At 35.2% G+C, this 20031-nt stretch overlaps 2 protein-coding genes across 3 annotated transcripts; one reads left to right on the forward strand and one right to left on the reverse strand.

Annotated features, from left to right (window-relative positions):
- The first annotated feature begins 635 nt into the window (after window positions 1–635).
- On the forward strand, window positions 636–9606 carry LOC132173440 (protein transport protein SEC16B homolog). Of its 2 annotated transcripts, none has more exons than XM_059584943.2 (13): window positions 636–2833; window positions 3148–3468; window positions 4960–5088; window positions 5173–5295; window positions 5434–5604; window positions 6017–6142; window positions 6241–6375; window positions 6846–6973; window positions 7056–7164; window positions 7245–7562; window positions 7649–7798; window positions 7930–8231; window positions 8575–9606. In XM_059584943.2, the coding sequence occupies exons 1-13, from the start codon at window positions 1136–1138 to the stop codon at window positions 9095–9097; spliced, it is 4233 nt and encodes a 1410-aa protein (XP_059440926.2). In that variant the 5' UTR covers window positions 636–1135; the 3' UTR covers window positions 9098–9606. The 2 variants fall into 2 exon arrangements, with proteins under 2 accessions (XP_059440926.2, XP_088370393.1); XM_088514267.1 differs by having other exon boundaries at window positions 637–2833; window positions 7655–7798.
- A 6487-nt stretch (window positions 9607–16093) lies between these two features.
- LOC132175440 (C2H2-like zinc finger protein) lies at window positions 16094–17544 on the reverse strand. Its single transcript, XM_059587391.2, has one exon. It carries the CDS (start codon window positions 17442–17444, stop codon window positions 16461–16463), a length of 984 nt encoding a protein of 327 aa, XP_059443374.1. The 5' UTR covers window positions 17445–17544; the 3' UTR covers window positions 16094–16460.
- Window positions 17545–20031: the final 2487 nt, after the last annotated feature.

A 20031-nucleotide genomic window follows, 5' to 3' on the forward strand; every position in this document is an offset into this window, starting at 1 on the left:
GCCTTCTGATGGACGACCCAATGGGCCTATTGGGCTGCAAGAGAAAGGGCCCATATAGACCAAAGAAAAGAAGTTATTTTCATTTTACAAAAAAGTGCGATTGACATTATTGGGTCATAAAATAAACTTGTTCTCATTTAAATTATTCTTCAAAAAGAAATGCTACACAGACTTCTCATACCCACACTTTCAAATACACAATTCTTCCTACATGACACTAAGGGTTCATTTTGGACTGCGATTTCGTAAGAATAATCTCTATTTTAAAAAGATATAGCAAAACGTAAAGCGTTTGGCATTGCAATTTAAAAAACATTTAATTTAAAAAATAAAAAAAAATCTGCGATTTCAATAAACATGTTAGAAAGTACTTATTTAAAAAAGTGCGAATTTACGATTTTAAAAACACATTTTGTTAGAGGCACCACGTCATATTTCTATTCCAGAGCAAAATGATGGGGAACCAGATTATTCTGTAGTGGTGTGGAAGAAGGAAAAATTGAGTGCAACAAAGCAATCGCATGCACAGCCCCACGTATACACACAGCTTCACCAAACATTTCTGGCGGTAAAAAAAAAAAAGAAAAAAAGAAAAAAAAGAAAAACACAGAGAAAAAAATAGAGAAAAACTGAAAAACATAAAGAAATAAACCTAAAATTCAATAGACGAGGTTCTCGGTGGGTGCGATTTTGGGGGCTCATAGACTCTCTCTCTGTCTCTCTCCTCTCGTTCATGTTTGTTTTTGCTATTCCTCCTCTGGATCTGTAAGTTAACTTAGGTTTTGTTAAATTATTTAGTTATGCTTCAACTCAATGCGTCGAATTGAAGACGAAATTCGTAAAATTTTGGTGTATGTTGCTTTATTTCTGGTTCTAGGGTTGTAACGACCTCAGAAGCCCTAGATCTTGTTCGTCTAAGGGTTATATACCTTCGATTCATTTGTTGGGTTTTGGGAGACAGTGATTTTGAGGTAAAATTGTGATTTGTGGTGTCGGATCTCGAGGAGTTTGCAACGTCACAACTCGAATTTCGAGCTGTCGGATCAGAAAAATTGTAATTTAGTGAGGAAGTGTCGATAATTGGGGGTGACTTGTGCGAATTTAAGTGGGATCGTGAAGTATTAGGGCTTCGGAAATGGCTTCGAATCCTCCATTTCAGGTGGAGGATCAGACGGACGAGGATTTCTTCGATAAACTGGTCGACGATGAGTTCGGTCCCCCGGCCACCAAGGGATCAAACCCCCCGTTGGCTGACGGCAGCGATTCCGATGACGCGAAGGCGTTCGCGAATCTGAGCGTCGGTGAAGGTGGACATGCATTTGACGATTTCGGAGCGGAAGGAGAAAAGGACTGCGTGGATGCCGGGGCAGAGTCGGTGGGCGCTCACGCGGAGGAGAGGAATTCGTTGGTTTCGTCGAATTCGATTGGATGTGATAGCGTATTGGAGTCCAGTAATAATGGGATAGGATCTGAATTCCCGTCGGATTCATCTGTGAGCAAGAGCAGTGGATCCGGGGGGTTGGCGGTTAAGGAGGTTGGGTGGAATTCGTTTCACGCGGACTCGGATTCGGCACAGAATGGCAGCAAACGGGTCGGTTCCTACTCAGATTTTTTCAGTGAATTGGGAGGCGGTTCCGGTGATCTCCCGGGGAATGAGGGCGATAAGTTGAATAAGGAAGCGAAAATTGAGTCGGCCAAGGGTGAATGTGTAGCTGATGGTGTGAATAATTCGGTTAATTATGCAAATTATCAGGAGGGTCAAGTTTATGGTGCGTCCCTTGAACAAAGTACGAATGTGCAGGATTTAAATAGTAGTCAGTATTGGGATAATCTCTATCCGGGGTGGAAGTATGACCAGAATACCGGGCAATGGTATCAAGTGGATGGTTATGATGCAACAGCGGTGGCAGATGTTCATGATTCGGCCAGTGATTGGGGTGCTGTTTCTGATAGGAAAACAGAGGTTTCTTACATGCAGCAGGCTGCTCAGTCTGTTGTGGGAACTGTGACTGAAACTAGCACGACCGAGAGTGTATTTTCGCAAGGGAATAATGGGTACCCGGATCATATGGTGTTTGATCCTCAGTACCCCGGTTGGTATTATGACACAATTGTGCAAGAGTGGCGCACATTGGACACATACAATTCGTCCATTCAATCAACGGCTCTGACCCAAGATCAGCAGCAGCAGCATCAAAATGGGTTTGTTTCACCTGGTAGTTTTAATCAGATGAATGATAGCTTATATGGTGAGTATGGGCAAGCTGACAATTATGCGTCTCAAGGTTTTGGTAGCCAAGGCCAAGATGGAAGCTGGGCCGGGGCTTATAGCAATAATAATCAGCAGGATCTGAGTACGTGGGCAACTGAAACTGTTCCGAAGAGTGAGGCTTTTTTGACTTTGGGTGGAAACCAGCAATTTGATAATTCTTATAGTTCTAAGGCTTCTGTAAACATTGATCAACAGGAGCCTTTCAATTCCTTCGGAGCAGTTTCAATTTACAACGGAGGGAGCCAGAGTCATGGTCAGGCTAATGGGACTTTTGAATTTAAAAGCTTTGTCCCTGATGGGAACTTTAATCAGCAGTTTAGTCAGCCAAATCTGAAGCCAAATAAACAAACAAAATTCTCGAACGATTATTTTGGCAGTCAGAAAACCGTTGGTTATTCCCAGCAATCTTTTGAGAATGGGCATCAGACTTCTTATGCTCCCAATGTAGGAAGATCATCTGCTGGGCGTCCTCCACATGCCCTGGTAACTTTCGGTTTTGGTGGAAAACTCATTGTAATGAAAGATAATAGTCCTCTCAGTACCTCATCGTATGGAAGCCAGGTTGGGCCTTGGAATCTTCTACTTTTCTTTAATGCTCCATTTGGTTGCCAAAATACTGAGATTAGGAAAGAAGAATATATTTATGATGTAGTCCTATGTTTTTATGATGTGCGGCCCCCTGCCCCCTGCCCCCTGCCGGAAGACTCTTGTTTTGTTATAATTTGTTGAAAAATCAAATCTCTGTATAAGGCTTTCTTGAGTGAATATTTTTGCTTTCAATTCTACTATTCTTTCTCTCAGAGAAGTAGCCAAATGGAACGATTTGATATCAATATTATGAAAGGGCTAATCACGTATCTTTATTTTATGTGAAGGATCCTGTAGGAGGCTCAATCTCTGTTCTAAACTTGTTGGAAGTTGTCATGGGGAACACCGATCCTTCAAGCCTTGGATCAGGTGCCTCTGGTTATTTTCATACTTTGTGCAAACAATCTTTTACAGGTCCATTGGTTGGTGGGAGTGTTGCAAGTAAAGACTTGAACAAATGGATTGATGAGAGGATTACAGGGTGTGAATCACCTGACATGGATTATAGAAAAGGCGAAGTATTGAGGTTGCTTCTCTCATTGCTCAAGATAGCTTGTCAACATTATGGAAAATTTCGATCTCCTTTTGGTGCTGACACTATTTTGAGGGTAAATCACACTTTTTCCTTTCATCTTGTTTTTGGCTTGATGAGCAATTATATATATATATATTATGTCTGCACTTCTTGTAGAAAATCATAATAATTGTGATAAAGCCTTATTGACTTGTGTTTCCTAGCTAGCCGAGCTCCTTCAAGATTGACCAATTATCCACAACCTTGCGACTTATATCTGTTGTGTGTTAAAAATTGCTTGTCGTGTGGCCTTTAAAAATTCATACTCTTGGCAATCCTTTTGGAACTTAAAAACTGAATCTGCCCTCCATTAGCTTGTGCATTCTTATAACTGCTGTATGGTTTGGCATAAATACTTCCAGTACTTCCATATTTTCTCTATACTTTAGTATTCAAGTGCCTCACTGTGATAAGAGTATTCTCCATAAACCTACAGGGTAATCTCTGTGACATAAATGCCTGCCATAGCCCTAGCCCTAGCCCCCCATCCTCTCCTTTTTTCTTTCTTCTGGTAGCATGATGTAGGCTGAAGCCCACTTTCTTTCTTTTTATTGCATTTATTAATGCTAGAATACTGGATTATTAGAGAAGTAACTAGGAACAAGGCCCTAGATAGGCCTGATTGGTGTAAAATGATTCATGTTGACAAGCCCAATTAGATGGGATTAAGGCACTTGTGTTATAAATTATTAGCAAAAAGTTTGGCTGCAAAACTGGCATTGTATTTCTAGGGGTGCTCAGGCACCATGAAAGAAAACCACCTATAACATGTTTACTTGAAGTATGAATATTAAAACACCGACTTACCAATGATGTTCTTTTTTATGCTTTCCGAAGCAGGATAATTAATTAATTTTTTTTTTGATTAGTAATAAGCCAATTTCATTGAAAGCATAAGGTGTCCCTAAGTATACAAGAAGGATACAAAAGGAACCACCTAACTAGAAAGAGCAAAACAAATTTAATATAACTAAACGATAGAGGAGACACATATGTCGCCGTCCATTGATACAATGTTTTGTAGAACAAAGAATTTTTTTTTTTTTTCCCAGAGTCCTCTCCTTGTCCTCAAAGTTTCTATCATTCATTTCCATCTATAAACACCAAACACCAAACGAGGCACGTAGGCACCATTTAACACACCGGAACACAGGGCCACCAAGAGTCATACAAATCAACAAGAAGTCTAGGCATAACCTAGGACATCCCATAACGACTGAAAAAAGCACTCCAAATGGTGGAAGCCACATCGCAATGAAAGAAGAAGGTGGTCCACAGACTTCCCATTTCTCTTGCACATCGCAATTAATTGTTACTTCTGTTGCTGTAGGTTTCAATGAATTATTTTAGGTTGTGTTTCTTGTTATTGTGATAACTTTTTGAGTTGGCTTGCCTTCCTCAGTCGTATCTTCCCATAAGAGGGTTCTTAGTTTTTTCCTTCCAACTGATTGTATGCTTTTTAAGAACAATCTACTATATCATTGATATGGCATTTTGTAATCTAATAGCCTTTTATTCTCAATAGGAAAATGATTCTCCAGAATCAGCAGTTGCTAAACTTTTTGCATCTGCTAAGAGGAATGGTGCTCAGTTCGGCGAGTATGGTGCTCTTAGCCACTGCTTGCAGAAGTTGCCTTCTGATGGACAAATAAAGGTATTCAATAGGTTGCTTTGCTTTCCTCCCACTTTTGTATTTGTCAATTTTATCATTTTGTAACAGATTTTGGTGTGCTTTCAGGCAACTGCTTCTGAGGTACAAAATCTTCTGGTATCTGGTCGAAAGAGAGAGGCTCTACAATGTGCACAAGAAGGTCAGTTGTGGGGACCTGCACTTGTGCTTGCTTCACAGCTTGGTGATCAGGTTTGTTGTCCATTTCAATCTATCCAGATGCTTGTGTTTGTGAAGTTGTGAGTTAGTAGTTATATACTGATCTCACATCTTCTCACCTTTTATTCTCTTTATTCTCCGGATTGGGGGTGCTGTCTCGAACCAATGCAGTTCTATGTTGATACTGTAAAGCAAATGGCTCTTCGGCAGCTGGTTGCCGGATCACCTCTCCGGACTTTATGCCTGCTAATTGCAGGGCAACCAGCAGAGGTGTTTTCTTCATACAGCACAGGTGATCCTGGTCTTCCAAGCGATGTCAATCTGCATCAACAGCCTGCACAGGTGACTATCAACTTAAGAACCATCTATTGTAATAGATTGTTGCTACATTAACTTGTTTTCATTTTCATTTTCATTTTTTATTAAGTTGTTATAAACTGTAGTATGGGCAATGCTATACTCTAGTATATAAGAAAAGAAATGTGACACTGCAGCAAGGTAGAGGTTTTATATAAAATACAAGCTAAAAGAGGCAAACACTTTTTTGGATCACCTTGATATTCCTGTTATATTTCATCTCTTTGACACACCAATACAGGTATTCCTGAAGCTAGGGAGGATTCACATGATCTTGGATCCCTAGAGCTCAAACCCTTGATCTGGCTTGTTGGCATCTTTCTAGATTTTACCAAATTTTTCTGTTAGCATCTCTGCATTAGACACTCAACCTATTATTTTTGTGGTGAAACTATAGATTGGGGCCAATTGTATGCTTGATGACTGGGAAGAAAATTTGGCCGTAATAGCTGCAAATAGAACAAAAGATGATGAACTTGTAATTATTCATCTTGGAGATTGCCTGTGGAAGGAAAGAAGTGAGGTACTATATGACGTTTTGTAGTTTATATCCTTTACATTTTTTTTTTCTTTGTTTTTTTTTTTTTTTAATTCCTAAAGTTAAGATGAGTCCTGTTTCAGATTACTGCTGCACACATCTGCTATTTAGTTGCTGAAGCAAACTTCGAGTCATACTCAGACAGTGCCAGACTCTGTCTAATTGGAGCAGATCACTGGAAATTTCCTCGAACCTATGCTAGTCCCGAGGCTATTCAGGTGCTTTAAGATTCCAACTTAGCACTCATGGTTGTCTCTTTCTTGAAGTTTTGGAAATTTTTGTTTTTGCATTCTCTGTTGCTTGGAGCAGGCTTTACATTTTGTAAATCTATTGGTTCTGCCATTCTAGTGGTTGCAAGATGGTTTAACTTTCCTGGAGAATGCAGGGTGACTCATTTTATTATGTGTATATGCATGGTTCCTGGTGGTCTGATTTTTTTTCTTGTTGGGCAGCTTACCACTGTCATTTGGGATTGTTTAAGTAATGGCCATATGTCTGATTCACCCTTATTATTTGTTGTTTTTGCTTTGATTAACCTAAGCTCAGATGTTGATGTAGTTGTCCACCCTAGTATCCTTTTCACTGGCCTTAGCTCAGAAAAAAAGCTAATTATCCCTTTACAACAATTTCTAGTAAATTATGCTTTATGGCAAATTCATACTGAACAGACCTGATGGGTATTTGGCAGAGGACCGAGTTATATGAATATTCCAAGGTGCTCGGAAACTCTCAGTTTATCCTGCTGCCATTTCAACCATATAAACTCATATATGCACACATGCTAGCTGAAGTGGGGAAGGTTTCAGACTCTTTGAAGTAAGTAGAAATTGTTTCAATTTGATGCTTTATGCAATTTTGCCTTCATTTTTATTTTTTTAACGTGGTGAGCTTAGTTCAGATACTGTCAAGCGGTATTGAAGTCTCTGAAGACTGGTCGAGTACCCGAAGTAGAAACATGGAAACAGTTAGTATTATCTCTTGAGGAGAGGATCAGAACTCATCAACAGGTACTTAGTCCTATTATTTGTATCCTCGTGACTTTTAAGCTATTAGTGCTGATTCCTCTGAATGAACATTCTATTTGCAGGGTGGATACACCGCAAATTTGGCTCCTGGAAAATTAGTTGGCAAATTGCTCAACTTTTTTGACAGTACTGCACATCGCGTTGTTGGGGGTTTACCGCCACCTGCTCCTTCAACATCACAAGGAAGTGTCCCAGGTAACGAACATTATCAACAGCCAACCGGCCCTAGAGTATCAACTAGTCAGTCAACAATGGCCATGTCATCACTAATGCCTTCCGCTTCAATGGAGCCCATAAGCGATTGGACAGCTGATGGTAATAGAATGAAAATGGCTAATAGAAGTGTTTCAGAGCCAGACTTTGGTAGAACTCCAAGACAGGTATATAGTATCCCCCAGCTTGGGAAAACATAATCTATATTTGTAGCGAACTGTTACATTTATGAGATTTTACTGACTAAAGATAGGATCAGGTTGATTCGTCAAAAGAAATGACGTCAACAAATGAACAAGGTAAAGCTTCAGCTGGGGCATCACGCTTTGCTCCTTTTGGTTTTGGCTCACAGTTACTGCAAAAGACTGTTGGGTTAGTTATGAGGCCCCGCTCTGGTCGACAGGTAGTTTCTTAAAAAAATGTTATTTTTTTAGGTTTCTCTCCTATCTTTTTATTTATTTCTTTGAGGAAGAATATGGTTAATGTTTCTCTTGGTACCCCTTTTAAATGGATTTTATTCTATTGCGGCTGAAGGCTAAACTCGGTGAAAAGAACAAATTCTATTATGATGAAAAGTTGAAGAGATGGGTAGAGGAAGGTGTTGAGCCCCCAGCTGAAGAAGCGGCCTTGCCACCCCCCCCTCCAACAACTGCAGCCTTCCAGAATGGTATGTCAGATTACAATTTGAAATCTGCATTGCAGAAAGAAGGGATTCCAACCAATCAGAGCCTGGATTACAGATCTCCTACGCCTTCAGAACATTCTTCAGGAATCCCATCTATTCCATCCAGCTCAAATCAATTCTCAGCTCGTGGAAGGATGGGTGTTAGGTCAAGGTAACTTTGATAGAATTTTGCTTTCTACTTTTTTTTTTTTTGGTTTGAAATTTCAAGATTAAATAAAGTGGAGTTCAACCCTTTTATAAGTTTGGTATAAAAGTTGGGGAATGTGGAACTGTGTTTGTTCTTTAATAGGAAACATGAAGAAATATACTATAAAAAAATTGACTTGGCAGCACTTTTTTCGCTTTCTTGGAATATTAGGATCGTGTGATTTAATTTATTTGGTTAGTGATATACTTTGCTTGGCGTATGAAAACATATGAAGTACAGACAGCCCTTATCTCAAAGTTCATCAAATCAGTCTCGATAAAACTATTTTCATGTGGCCTTTTGGCAGGTATGTGGACACCTTTAACCAAGGTGGTGGAAAGCCTGCAACCTTGTTCCAGTCACCTTCTGTTCAATCGGTTAAGCCTTCTGTGTCTGCAAATGCAAAGTTTTTTATTCCCGCCCCAGCATCATCAGGCGGCGAAGAGACGATGGGTGCTATAGCAGAAAATGGGCAAGAAGAAACTACAACTAATGAAGATCCTTCGACATCCATCAGAAATGACTCATTCCAGTCGCCTATACCTCCATCATCAATGACCATTCAGCGGTTCCCAAGCATGGGTAGCGTCCCAGGCAAGGGAGCAGTGACGAATGGCATGGTCCCTCTCTCTTCTCACTCACGGCGAACGGCATCCTGGGGTGGAAGCTTGAGCGATCCATTCAGCCCTCCCAATGCGGCTGAAATAAAACCTCTAGGGGAGGCATTGGGCATCCCCCCATCTTCATTTATGCCTAATGATCCTTCTCTGATGCGAATGCCGATGAGTGGCGGCAGTTTTGGGGATGACCTTCATGAAGTGGAACTTTGAGCCAAAGCAGTGAAGAATGAAGATGTAAATATCAAAGTTTTGTTCTTTGTGATCAATAGAATACTTGGGACAATCCTACTCCTGAATCTCTGGAAAGTGCAAAATGGTGGCATGTGCTGAAACCTGAGTCACGAAAGAAATAGAAGATGCCTTTCAAATGTTTCCAGCTTCCCCTCCCTGCAACGTGAGATGAAATGTAGTTGGCAAAGTCTTCTTTACCCTTGAACGTAAACTTTATTTGAATGTGCCGGGAGTCGCCACCATTTGAGGCTTCAGGAGTCGATACTTTTATTTTATAAACAAAAAGGAGACCCTCTGTCGGCACCATTGTACAGTTGATTTGTTCATTTATTGAGATACGGAAGATCTTCTGAAGGGAAGAAAGATAGTGTATTGAATTCTGAAAAAAAAAAAAAATTAAGTTGTTTTGCTTGTTAATTTGTTGTATGGCTTTAATGCTTTATAAACTTGAACCAAATATCCAAAATGGATGTTGAAGTTTTGTTTAAGATCCTTCGTTTGATTTGAATCGCTGTAACTTGTGTTCTAGCTGTTATCCCTAAATAGTAACATTGTCATTACTTTGATAATTTCATATCAAATGACAAATTTCTACCATTTCTGCAAAGGTTGGCAGTTCCTAAGGAACTATATTTCGCGTGGAAGATGATTGTGACACTTGATTAAGAAGTTACATGTGATTATGATGAATAATGCTAAACATATATAGGATTTTTACCTTCCTTTTGTCTTATCAAAGGTGGTATGAAATGTATCAGTGAATCATTCTAAATTCAATGATAATTTTTAAAGCCACATTGCTCAAAAGGAGTATAACCTTAAATTGTAAGTTCACACTTACTACCCTGCAATATTTTACAAAAGCATGTTTTGTATGTTTTGTTGAGCCCTACTATTTTGATTACACATGAATATATTTTGGAATGTTTTATATGTATTAAATGAAAATGAGTTTCCAATTGAAATGATTTATGAAAAGCGATTGAGTTTTGGAAGGAAAACGTGATTTGCGAAAAAGATAATATTATGGAAAGTTATGAGATTATATATGAATGCATGAAAAAGCCCAATGGTTAGGGATGAATTATGCGCCTAAAACCCCGATGTTAGGAAGGAGGAAACAAAGTTACCTATTAGCCTAGCGGTTAAGCGGGGTCACACGCTTAACACCTCAAAGCTATGAGAGGAGTAAATTATTAGCAATCTTGCGGTTTAAGTGGGGTAACACTTAGCGAACTCTTGAGGATAAGTGGGAGTATAAATTCACTTATTGTTATAATGATATGATATGTTATGTTTTGCAATGCTATGTGCTTAAAAACATGTTAATTTTAATTGATGTTTTACTTATCATGCTATGAACTGCTTTATCACTTCAAATTATGAAATGTGGAGTTAATTATGTAGTAAGAAAGTGTTAAGAAATATTATTTTGTTTTATTACTATGTATTAAATTGTCTATCAGCTAGTTTACCATTTATCTATACGTTTATTAAAACTCCTTTATGAAAACCTTGCATACATGATTGTCTAGTAAACACCGGTAATGAGATATATATTTCAAACAAAATAAGGCTTTGATTATAAATGGTCAATTTACTTGAATTTCCTGATTCGTGGACTCACCCTTCCACCTTTAAGAGGATGCGGTCCCATACGAGAGTTAGTACTATTGTGCATAGGACTGATAGGACACCCAAATTTTTGGAAGGCTGTCTTACTAAAAGTTAGTTGTAGAAATACTTGTAGTTTTTATGTTTGTATTTTAGTATGCTACTTATAGCAACTGATGATATACAATATGTTGTTAATAACTTTGTAAGTTATGTAACCTGCAACCTGTGGCAGTTTTTGGGGAGATTAAGTTATTAGCTGTTGATATATATATTATATATATTGGAGGTGCATCCCTGGATGATATTTTTTGATATTTTTTTGTTTTGTTTTGTTTTGGTTTTTAGTTTGGAGGGGTATCCCCAGATGGTACTTCTTGATTTTTATTTTATTTTTTAATTTTTTTGGCGTAATAATAAGCATGTAGCTATGTAATTGTTGATTAATGGGTGAGAATCTCGAGATTTTATTGTCAATTATTAGTTTAACATAAAGAGTTTTATACGTACATATTGCCCAATGCCTAACGTGTAACCGAATTGAGGGCTTAGCTTATTTGCTTAAATGATCAAATACTCAAGGATTCCATTACTTCATTGCTTCCGATTGAGATCTTTTCAGATTTTTTTTTTAACTCTCAACGTTCTTACTTTTTACTATTATTTCCCTTTATTGGGATTAAATAAATAAATAAAGAGTTCACTATTAAACTCTTTTAGGTTTTTTTTTTTTTTTTTTTTTTTTTTTTTTTTTTTCACTTTCCCATACCAAACATTAATCAATAGTTCTCAACCACTTAAAGGCCAAAGGCCATTCCCAAACGGAGCCCTAATCCCATTGTTTTGTTTAGGTCTTACTGTCTTAGTATCTTATATATCGAATCTTGCGAAACATTTTGACATGATTTGAATATTCACAAAGTCCAATGAAATTTATCAAGTCATATCGAATGTTTGGTCAAATGTTTATTATATTGTTCTTTTTATTAAAACCTAGTGAGTAGTAAGTAGTTATCTTTTATTTATTTATTTATTTATTTTTTAAGGAAGTTCACACATGGCCTCTCAAACAACCACTCGATGAATAATGTCTCTCTCAACTTTCAATTGTAACAATATCCCTCCTCAAATTATCAAAATTGTCAATATTTTTCCAATGATGAAACTACTCTTAATAAAATAAAATAAAATAAAAAAATACTAAAACTTCTAAAAAAAATCTAAAACTAATATATATAATCCAAGGGTCGGCCAAATTAAAAAAAAAAAAAAAAAAAAAAAAAAAATCCTTTTTATAAGTAAAAAATTAAAAATTTATATTTTTTATAAAAATTAAAAATAAATATTTTTTTAAGCGAAAATCCACATACCCCTCAAACTACCATCCAATTAACAATGTCCTCCCAAACTAACAAAACATTGTGAAATGTTTCCCCAATTTCGAAATTACTCTTAGCAAAATAAAAACAAAAATATTAAAACTTCTAAAAAAAAAGCCTAAAACTAAATATGTGGCCAAATTTAAAAAATTGAAAAGTTTCCTTTGTTTATTAATTTTTTTTTATAATTTTTTTAAAATAAAAATTTCCGTTTTAGAAAAATTAAAAATTTTCGTTTAAAAAAATGAAAAAAAAAAATCGTTTTTTTTAATAAAAATTTCAGTTTTTTTTTTTTAAATAAAATTTAAAAATTTTCGATTTTTAACTTTTTAAAATTATTTTTTTAAAAAAAACAAATTATTTATTTTTTTTATATTTTTTGAATTTTTAGAGATATTTTTATCTTTTTGTTAACCTTAGGGGGACATTGACAATGTTTTGGTAATTTGGGGGGACAATGTTTCAATTGAAAGTTTGGGTGGACTTTATCAATTGGGTGGTAGTTTGAGGGGTATGTGGACTTTATCATTTTTCTTTTTTTAAAAAAAAATTTCGTTTAAAAAAAAAAATCGTTTGAAAAAATAAAAGAAATTTCGTTTTGATTTTTTTTTTTAAAGTTATCTTTTAAAAAAAATAAAAAGTATTATTATTATTATTTTTTTTTTCAAATTTATAAGTGCATTTTTGTCTTATTGAGAAATATATATATATATATATATATATATATATATATGAGTATTTTTATCTTTTTGCTACCTTGCAAGGACATTAGTAATGTTTTGGTAGTTTGGAGGTATTGTCACAATTGAAAGTTTGGGAGATGGGAACATCGTGAATTGGGTGATAGTTTAAGGGGTATATGGACTTTACCTTTTTTTTTTTTTTTAAAAAAAAAAGATAATTGCTTGGTTTGATTTTGTCATTGAAATGATATTTTCTAAATGAAAACTAACGAATCTGTTTGATAGAACTTTAGCTAATTTTTTTTTGTCTCTTTTCATCTTTTTAAAAGCAACATGTGAGTTATTGTTCTATTCCCACTTCTTTAATGTTCTTTTCATCTTTTTAAGATATGCATGTGAATTATTACGAAAAGAAAAATGTTAAATGCACAACTTTTATATAAATTTTGATGCATGTTATTATATGATTGGAGAGTATTATAGAATATTAATTAAATGCTTATAATTTTTAACTTTAATTACATGATAATATGTATTGTAAAATAATTGTGAGAGAATTATATGTGTAGTATTATTCTGTTTGAAGGGCATAGCCACATACACTTGAAATGTAGGTCATAAAATCCCATATCAATTGTCAAATTACATGTTAGTCCACTAATTAATTCATAATTTCATATTAAGGGTATTAAACTTTAATTTCTTTAAATTACCTAATTCTATTAGAATTTTCTGTTAAATATTGTTAAAATTTCTAAAATACGTCTTTTTTATTAGAAAAAAGTAAAATAAAATATTGTAAAAATTCGGGCATTTATCTTTTTTAATATAAAAAAAATTCTTTGCAATTTTTTGTAAAGAGAATGGGTATTTTGAGAATTTTGATAAAATTTAACAGAAGCGGGTAATTGAAAGTTTGATACTCTTTAATCAAAAATTTTTTTAAACTTTGGAGGTAATGTGAAAACTAATTATTTTATGAAGTTTTAAGGGGAGGAAAAAAAATTACAAGAAGCAGAAGACGTAGGAGCGACTAGTGAGGCTTCTCCGATGACATTGATGTTAAAAATCAAACCAAGAGATTTTACCGAGGTGTAAAAAAAAAAACAGAAAAAAAAGATTGGCTGGGCCCCGTTTGGCACTTGTTCGAGAAAAAGAGAAACTGCTACATAAGTTGACCAAAAAGTTCTGCCACTTCATCCCCTCTTCAGTTCCGTGCTCCCAGTTTTCACAAAACGTGGCACAACCCACGCTGACCAGATCAGCATGTGAATTTCCCTTTATAGCCCTTGAAGAAGGATGCCAAATTCCTACACGGTACACCTCATGCACACCAAGAGTTGTGCGACTCCAATTTAATCGCGGCATGATTGGTGATGCATCAAATTCGCTAGCATTTAACTGCCGGTTTGGTCAGAACCAATCATAAAATAGTTGCTCATTTTAATGATTTAAGTAAAATACAATTCATGATAACGACAGTGGAACCGCTAAGGATCGGCCTTTCCATGATCATGTGGGCCTAAAATATGCCAATCCAACGGTTGTGGTAGACGGCACTGAGATTCTATTGCCTCCTAATTTGCAATGTGTGAGGACTGAGGAGAAAGGGGAGAGATGTGATTTGTTATGGGATACAAATTTGTTTAAGGAATTTTAATTCGGTATCTAAATGTGAGATTTACGTTTTTTTTTATTTATTTAAAAAGATGATATTTCATTTGAATTTGTGTAGGACCCACATGAGTCTACAAATTCAATTAATACGAGATTTTATGGTCAACTAAATGTATGGACATATTTATGCAAATTAGAGTTGAGATGTCCGATCAATTTAGTTAAATGGATATTGACTTATATAATCTTATATCCATGTTTCGACATAATCTGAACCCGATACATGACATAAGAGCTATTAATTTTTAATACGAACCTAATACGAAATTAGTGGATATATATATATACCTCGAGACGACCCGATCCTGACTCCAACTATCCTTGACGTTTTAAAAATAAATTACATATTGGACAACTATTAAATCATATTTATAGTGAAGATAACATATTGTGAGGTGATTTTACTTTTTTTCCCTCTTCAACACGCATGAAGCCTAATTGTTAGCATTAAATAATGAAAGATAAAGATATGCCAGCAAGAGACAATGGAAAGTGACAACATTTTCCAAGCTTACCCAATCCACTCATACCCTTCAAGGAAGCAGGGAATCAAAGGGTCACAACTGCATTCATTGTGTAGAAGATGAGATTGCACTGGACTGAGCCTTTTAACCACTTTCCCATTCTTATATACAATTTACCATAAATTAAAACAGAAAATAAGGCTAAAATAATGTCAGTTTCAAAAGGCAAGCTGGAGTGCCCTAATCACTGGCATTATTATTCAAGCACGAGATATGTTAAATGTTCTTCTTGTATTCTTATGGTATTCTCTTGATTTTAGGTGGATATTATTTTAAAAAAAAACTAAATGAGAGAAATAAAGGCCAGTTTTTTTTTTTTTTTTTTTTATATAAAATAATATCCACTTAGAACTAGAAGAACACAAAGAGAACACCTTAATCAGGGGCGGACTCAAGGCAAGCTTTCCAAATTTTAAAAACCCCCCATAATTTTTTATTTTTTGTTTTTTTTTTTTTTATAAAAAATATACCATTTAAAACATTTTTTTTGCCCACCAATTTTTTTTTTTTTTTTTTTGGTGCCACCAAAACCTAAAAGTCTAGTTCCAATTGAGCCAATCTTTCTTATTTATTATTATTTTTTTTATACTAAAAGCATTTGTTATATTCTTTGCATAAGAATTTAATAAAATTTGACTGATTCTTATACAAGAATAGCATGGCGTTTTCTTTTGCTCTTTTGCCCGGATACCTCGTTCATTTCAAGGCAAATAAATTCCACAATCTCCGGATTCATAACAATGAATAAATTGGATGCTTGTTTGAGGACATTGTCGTCATTTCAAATTTTCAGCCCCTGGATCCTATGCTTCACTCTCAATATACAACAAAAGGGATAAAAAAGCCAAATGATGAGAACCCAACAAATTATTATTATTTTTATTATTTATTTTTAATTTTATTTTTTTTAAAAAAAAAAAAAAAAAGAAAGAAAAAGAAAAAGAAAAAAACAAAATGAAGGGATAGGACAGTTTACTGAGCAGCTGAGAAGAGGAGGTGGGCAACTGGGCATGTTAACAGTACTGAAACACTTGTGTACTTTGAAAGACCAACTTCTCTTGGTCCACAAGCAAACCCAGAATTCAGAAACACTTTTTATCAGTAAAAATGGGGTACACATGAAGTGGGGTTCCTCTATACCTAATCGGTTGTCACAGTGAACAACACTTGAATTTGCCGTAACAACAAAGATATATACTTTGAATTTTTCCCATGACAAAATATCCAGACAACTCATGAATTTTTGTTTGTAGCCACTAAAATCTTAAACATAAATAATTGTCAGCAGCCATGAATGAATCACCAGAAGCTTCAACAAAAAAAAAAAACCATTAATGTACTAAAAAAACAGTAAACAAATGTTGTAAACTAACGAACTATATGGAACAAATTTTTGGTTTTACCCAATTGAAGAAAACATGATGATATTTTAAACCTGGATCTTAGAGATCAGAAGATCAAACATCTATGCATCAGAGACGACGCTGAAATCGTCTTCCTCTGCCGGAGGAAGCAAGTTGAGATCTATCACACTGATCTCGAATTTCGAAGAACTTGCTGCAGCAGAAGCAGAAGCAGAAGCAGCAGCATTTGCAGCAGCAGTTGCTGAAGAAGCCAGGAGATGAGATCTCTTATGGCCGCCAAGTGCTTGTCCAGAGCCAAACACTTTGTCGCAAAATGGGCATTCGAAGATTCTCTCATTACCGCCATGGCCGGCTTCGTCTCTGTAGCAAATGGTTTTGTGACTTCCCAAAGCTTGATAAGATCGAAAAGTCTTCCTACATTTCTCACACCGATGCTTTCCCCGAACCCTCCGAATTTTGATCTCCTCTGGTTCTTCCTGTTCCTTAATCTTGATCGATCGTTCTACTTGTTTTTTACCATGTTCTTGATCTTGTTCCCCGTTGTTTCTTCTCATCCTGATGTCCCTTGAAAGCATCATGAGGCACATGGCAACATCTTCCTCCGGCGAAGTATCGGACACCGAACTCATCGCTTCCGGCGACTCTGACAAACTGGGTTTTCTCAACTTCGCCTTCTTCACCAATTCCAAGTCGGGAGTTGTACTCTGACTCTCTCCAACAACACCCGGTTTCCGATTTCGCTTGGATCGCCGGCGAGTTGGGTTCTTTGACTCGGTCTCGCTCTCTCTGTCCTGGACCACAGAGCCAGCATCGACTGCAAAAGAGAACTCAGGATCTGCAAGTCTGAAACTTTTCTTAGGATTCTCTCTTAACCCATAAACCAAAGCCTTCTCCTCTGCCTCTCCATCTTCTTGCTCTTCACCCGACGAAGACGACGAAGACGAGGCTGACTCGGCCCGGTCAGCGAGTTGCTGCTGCGGCTTCGGCGGAAGAGGCAGGGTGGCCAAATGAGCCTTCATGTGGCCACCCAAAGCTCGGCCATTAGCAAAACTTCTGGAGCAGAGCTTGCATCTGTGCCTCTCCATTGGCACAGAACAGAGCAAAACAGAGGGAGTAAAGATCGAAGCTTCTCTCTCTCTAAGAGACTTTGAGAAGTATAAGGAGATCGGGAACTTAAAAGGAGTAGGTGACAAGCATTCCTCCACCAAAAGACACACACAACCCAAAAATTTATGGATTTTTAAATAAAATATATTTTCTCATTTATTTTTTACATGACCAAAAAATTAACAAAGTGTGATCATGCGCAGAGAAAGATGGACAAGTAACATGCCATCCTTGCCCATCTGGGTATTTACCTTTTCTTTTTACCACTTTTTAACTCCCTAAATACATTTCATTAATTCCTAACCCCCCCCCCCCCCCCAAAAAAAATAAATAAATAAAAAAATATCGTGATACTCATTGGTAATGACTAGCACCCGGCCACCTGTTTTTTTTTTTTTTTTTTTTGGGTTTAATTTGAAACATTGTTAGTGGGATTTAATTATTATGCAAACCTTTTATTTTTTTCAATGCTGTAATGGGTGATTTGATGTTGAATTTTGCATCTTAACCAACTTTTTGCTGTTGCTTGTGGACATATTAACCAAACATATTCTTATTGAGATGCTCAATTTGCATTAGCCTAAAAAGCGCACAATTTCGCCTTTTCTTTCCCCCAAAATTGTACATGCCGGCGTTCAAAATTGTGCGCTATTCCAACTTGCGTTGGTCCTACAAAGTTGTAGTCGGGTCAAATGTTTTCACGAGGATTTTTTTTAAAATTTTTTTTTTTATAAATAGTAGTATTTTAGTCATTTTTATTCTTTCTATCGGGAGTTAATGAAAAATTCTAACGGAATATGGGAGATTAAGAGGGGCTGAAAAATTAAGCACCCACGTTACAACTTTTGATAATTTGACGTTGACATTACAAAACATGTGATAGTTTAAGAGAAATAAATGAAGTCTCCCTTACTTTTATTTTTATTTTTATTTTTGTAGGACGAATTGGGTTGTCCAATATATCATGAATTACTATGATAATTCAAAAATGTTATATACTAAGCTGGTACCATTGACCTTGTGATTTGCAACCATTGCAAAATTTGATTTATCCAACATTAAAAATAAATAAACTAATTAAAATTCACTCTGAGCATTAACATGGACGAAGTTTTCTTTTAAACTTTAGTCTATTAAATTGATATGTATCTCAAATGCATGTGAAAATTATAGTCTTATTAAAAAATACATGTAAAAATTAGATGTGTTTTGAACACATTAATTTTAATTAATTAGACCAAAGAAAATTCATAGAAAAATTTCTCTCCTATAAATATTGTGCGGTGTTTATGACTCGTGATTTATTATGGTTTAGTTTGGGGGTTACCAAATCAAATATGTGGCTCACTCATACAAGTCAATAACACTAATTGAGTTTATTGTTAATTATTAGAATTATATTATATTATATTATTTGAGGAATGATAGAAACTCAACTTTAACCTAACATTTCTCTTGTGTGGTTATTTGAAAAAAAAAAAAAAAAAAAAAAATTCTGAAGTAATAACATCCTATGTGGTCTTTTTTTTATTTGGTATTTAAAAAAAAAAATTGTCATTATTCTGAAGAAAAATACCAAATAAAAAAAGGACCACATAGGATGTTATTACTTCAAAATTTTTATTTTTATTGTTTATTTCGTTTTTTTTTTTTTTTTTTATAAATGACCGCATAAAAAAAATTGGGCAAAGTTATGTCTCTATATAAATTATATCTCTATCATTTCTCATATTATATTATATTATATTACATTATAGGTGGTTTGTATGAATTTTCTACGTGAAAGAAAAATTCCCCCCCAACCATGATGTTACCACTTTGTTTGGGGATAGAATGGTCTTAATGTGAGATTAATTTTTTAATGAGAAATTCTCTGAGAAAAGTAAGTTGCAGGCTGCAGGTAAGCTTTGGACCCCATATGCTGAAGTGAATATACCTACAAATTCTGCTTCAGAAACTCCTTGATATATTACCAAAAATATAAAGCTCTTGATGGCTTTTCTTTTTTTGCCTCAATGATTTTTGCTTTGTTAGCTTTCTCACTTTTATTCTTTATTTTTATAATAAAAAAAATTTACAAATAATAAAAGCACAAGAAAGTCAAAATTATTTTCATTTTTATTTTTATGTTACGTCATAACATTTTTTCTTTTTTTTTTTTGTAAAAAAAATAATGCTATATACCATACTACTATTCTTCTATGTTCACATGACACTACTAATTTCCCACTGATTTTATTTTATTTTTTTTAAAAAAAAAGGCCCAATTCACTGATGGATTGACAATGTTATATTCGTACAGTGATATGGTGATGTAGGGTTCATTTGAGTTTGCGATTTCAAAAAGTGTGATTTAAAAATAATAATTTTTAAAATATCCGATTTGAAACAGTGATTTTGTAAAACGCAGTTAAGCGTTTGACAACGATGCATTTTGATTACATGTGATTTGCAAACGCAGTTTTTGTGCGTTTTCAAATCGTAATTTTTTTAAAAACGTAATATCAAACAATTTATTTTCTGCAATTTAGTTTAAATTATTTTATTTTATTTTTTTATTTTTGG

The sequence above is a fragment of the Corylus avellana genome, chromosome 3 (genome assembly GCF_965113065.1).
Source record: "Corylus avellana chromosome 3, dhCorAvel1.hap1.2, whole genome shotgun sequence".
Lineage (NCBI taxonomy): Eukaryota > Viridiplantae > Streptophyta > Magnoliopsida > Fagales > Betulaceae > Corylus > Corylus avellana.

What these genes read in the sequence shown, in the direction of transcription:
- LOC132173440 (XM_059584943.2), top strand. Translation starts at nt 1,136, where the DNA reads ATGGCTTCGAATCCTCCATTTCAGGTGGAGGATCAGACGGACGAGGAT. An exon ending in CTTCTGATGGACAAATAAAG is followed by an intron (nt 5,089 to 5,172) that starts GTATTCAATAGG and finishes GTGTGCTTTCAG; the next exon opens with GCAACTGCTTCTGAGGTACA. An exon ending in TGTGGAAGGAAAGAAGTGAG is followed by an intron (nt 6,143 to 6,240) that starts GTACTATATGAC and finishes GTCCTGTTTCAG; the next exon opens with ATTACTGCTGCACACATCTG.
- LOC132175440 (XM_059587391.2), bottom strand. Translation starts at nt 17,444, where the DNA reads ATGGAGAGGCACAGATGCAAGCTCTGCTCCAGAAGTTTTGCTAATGGC.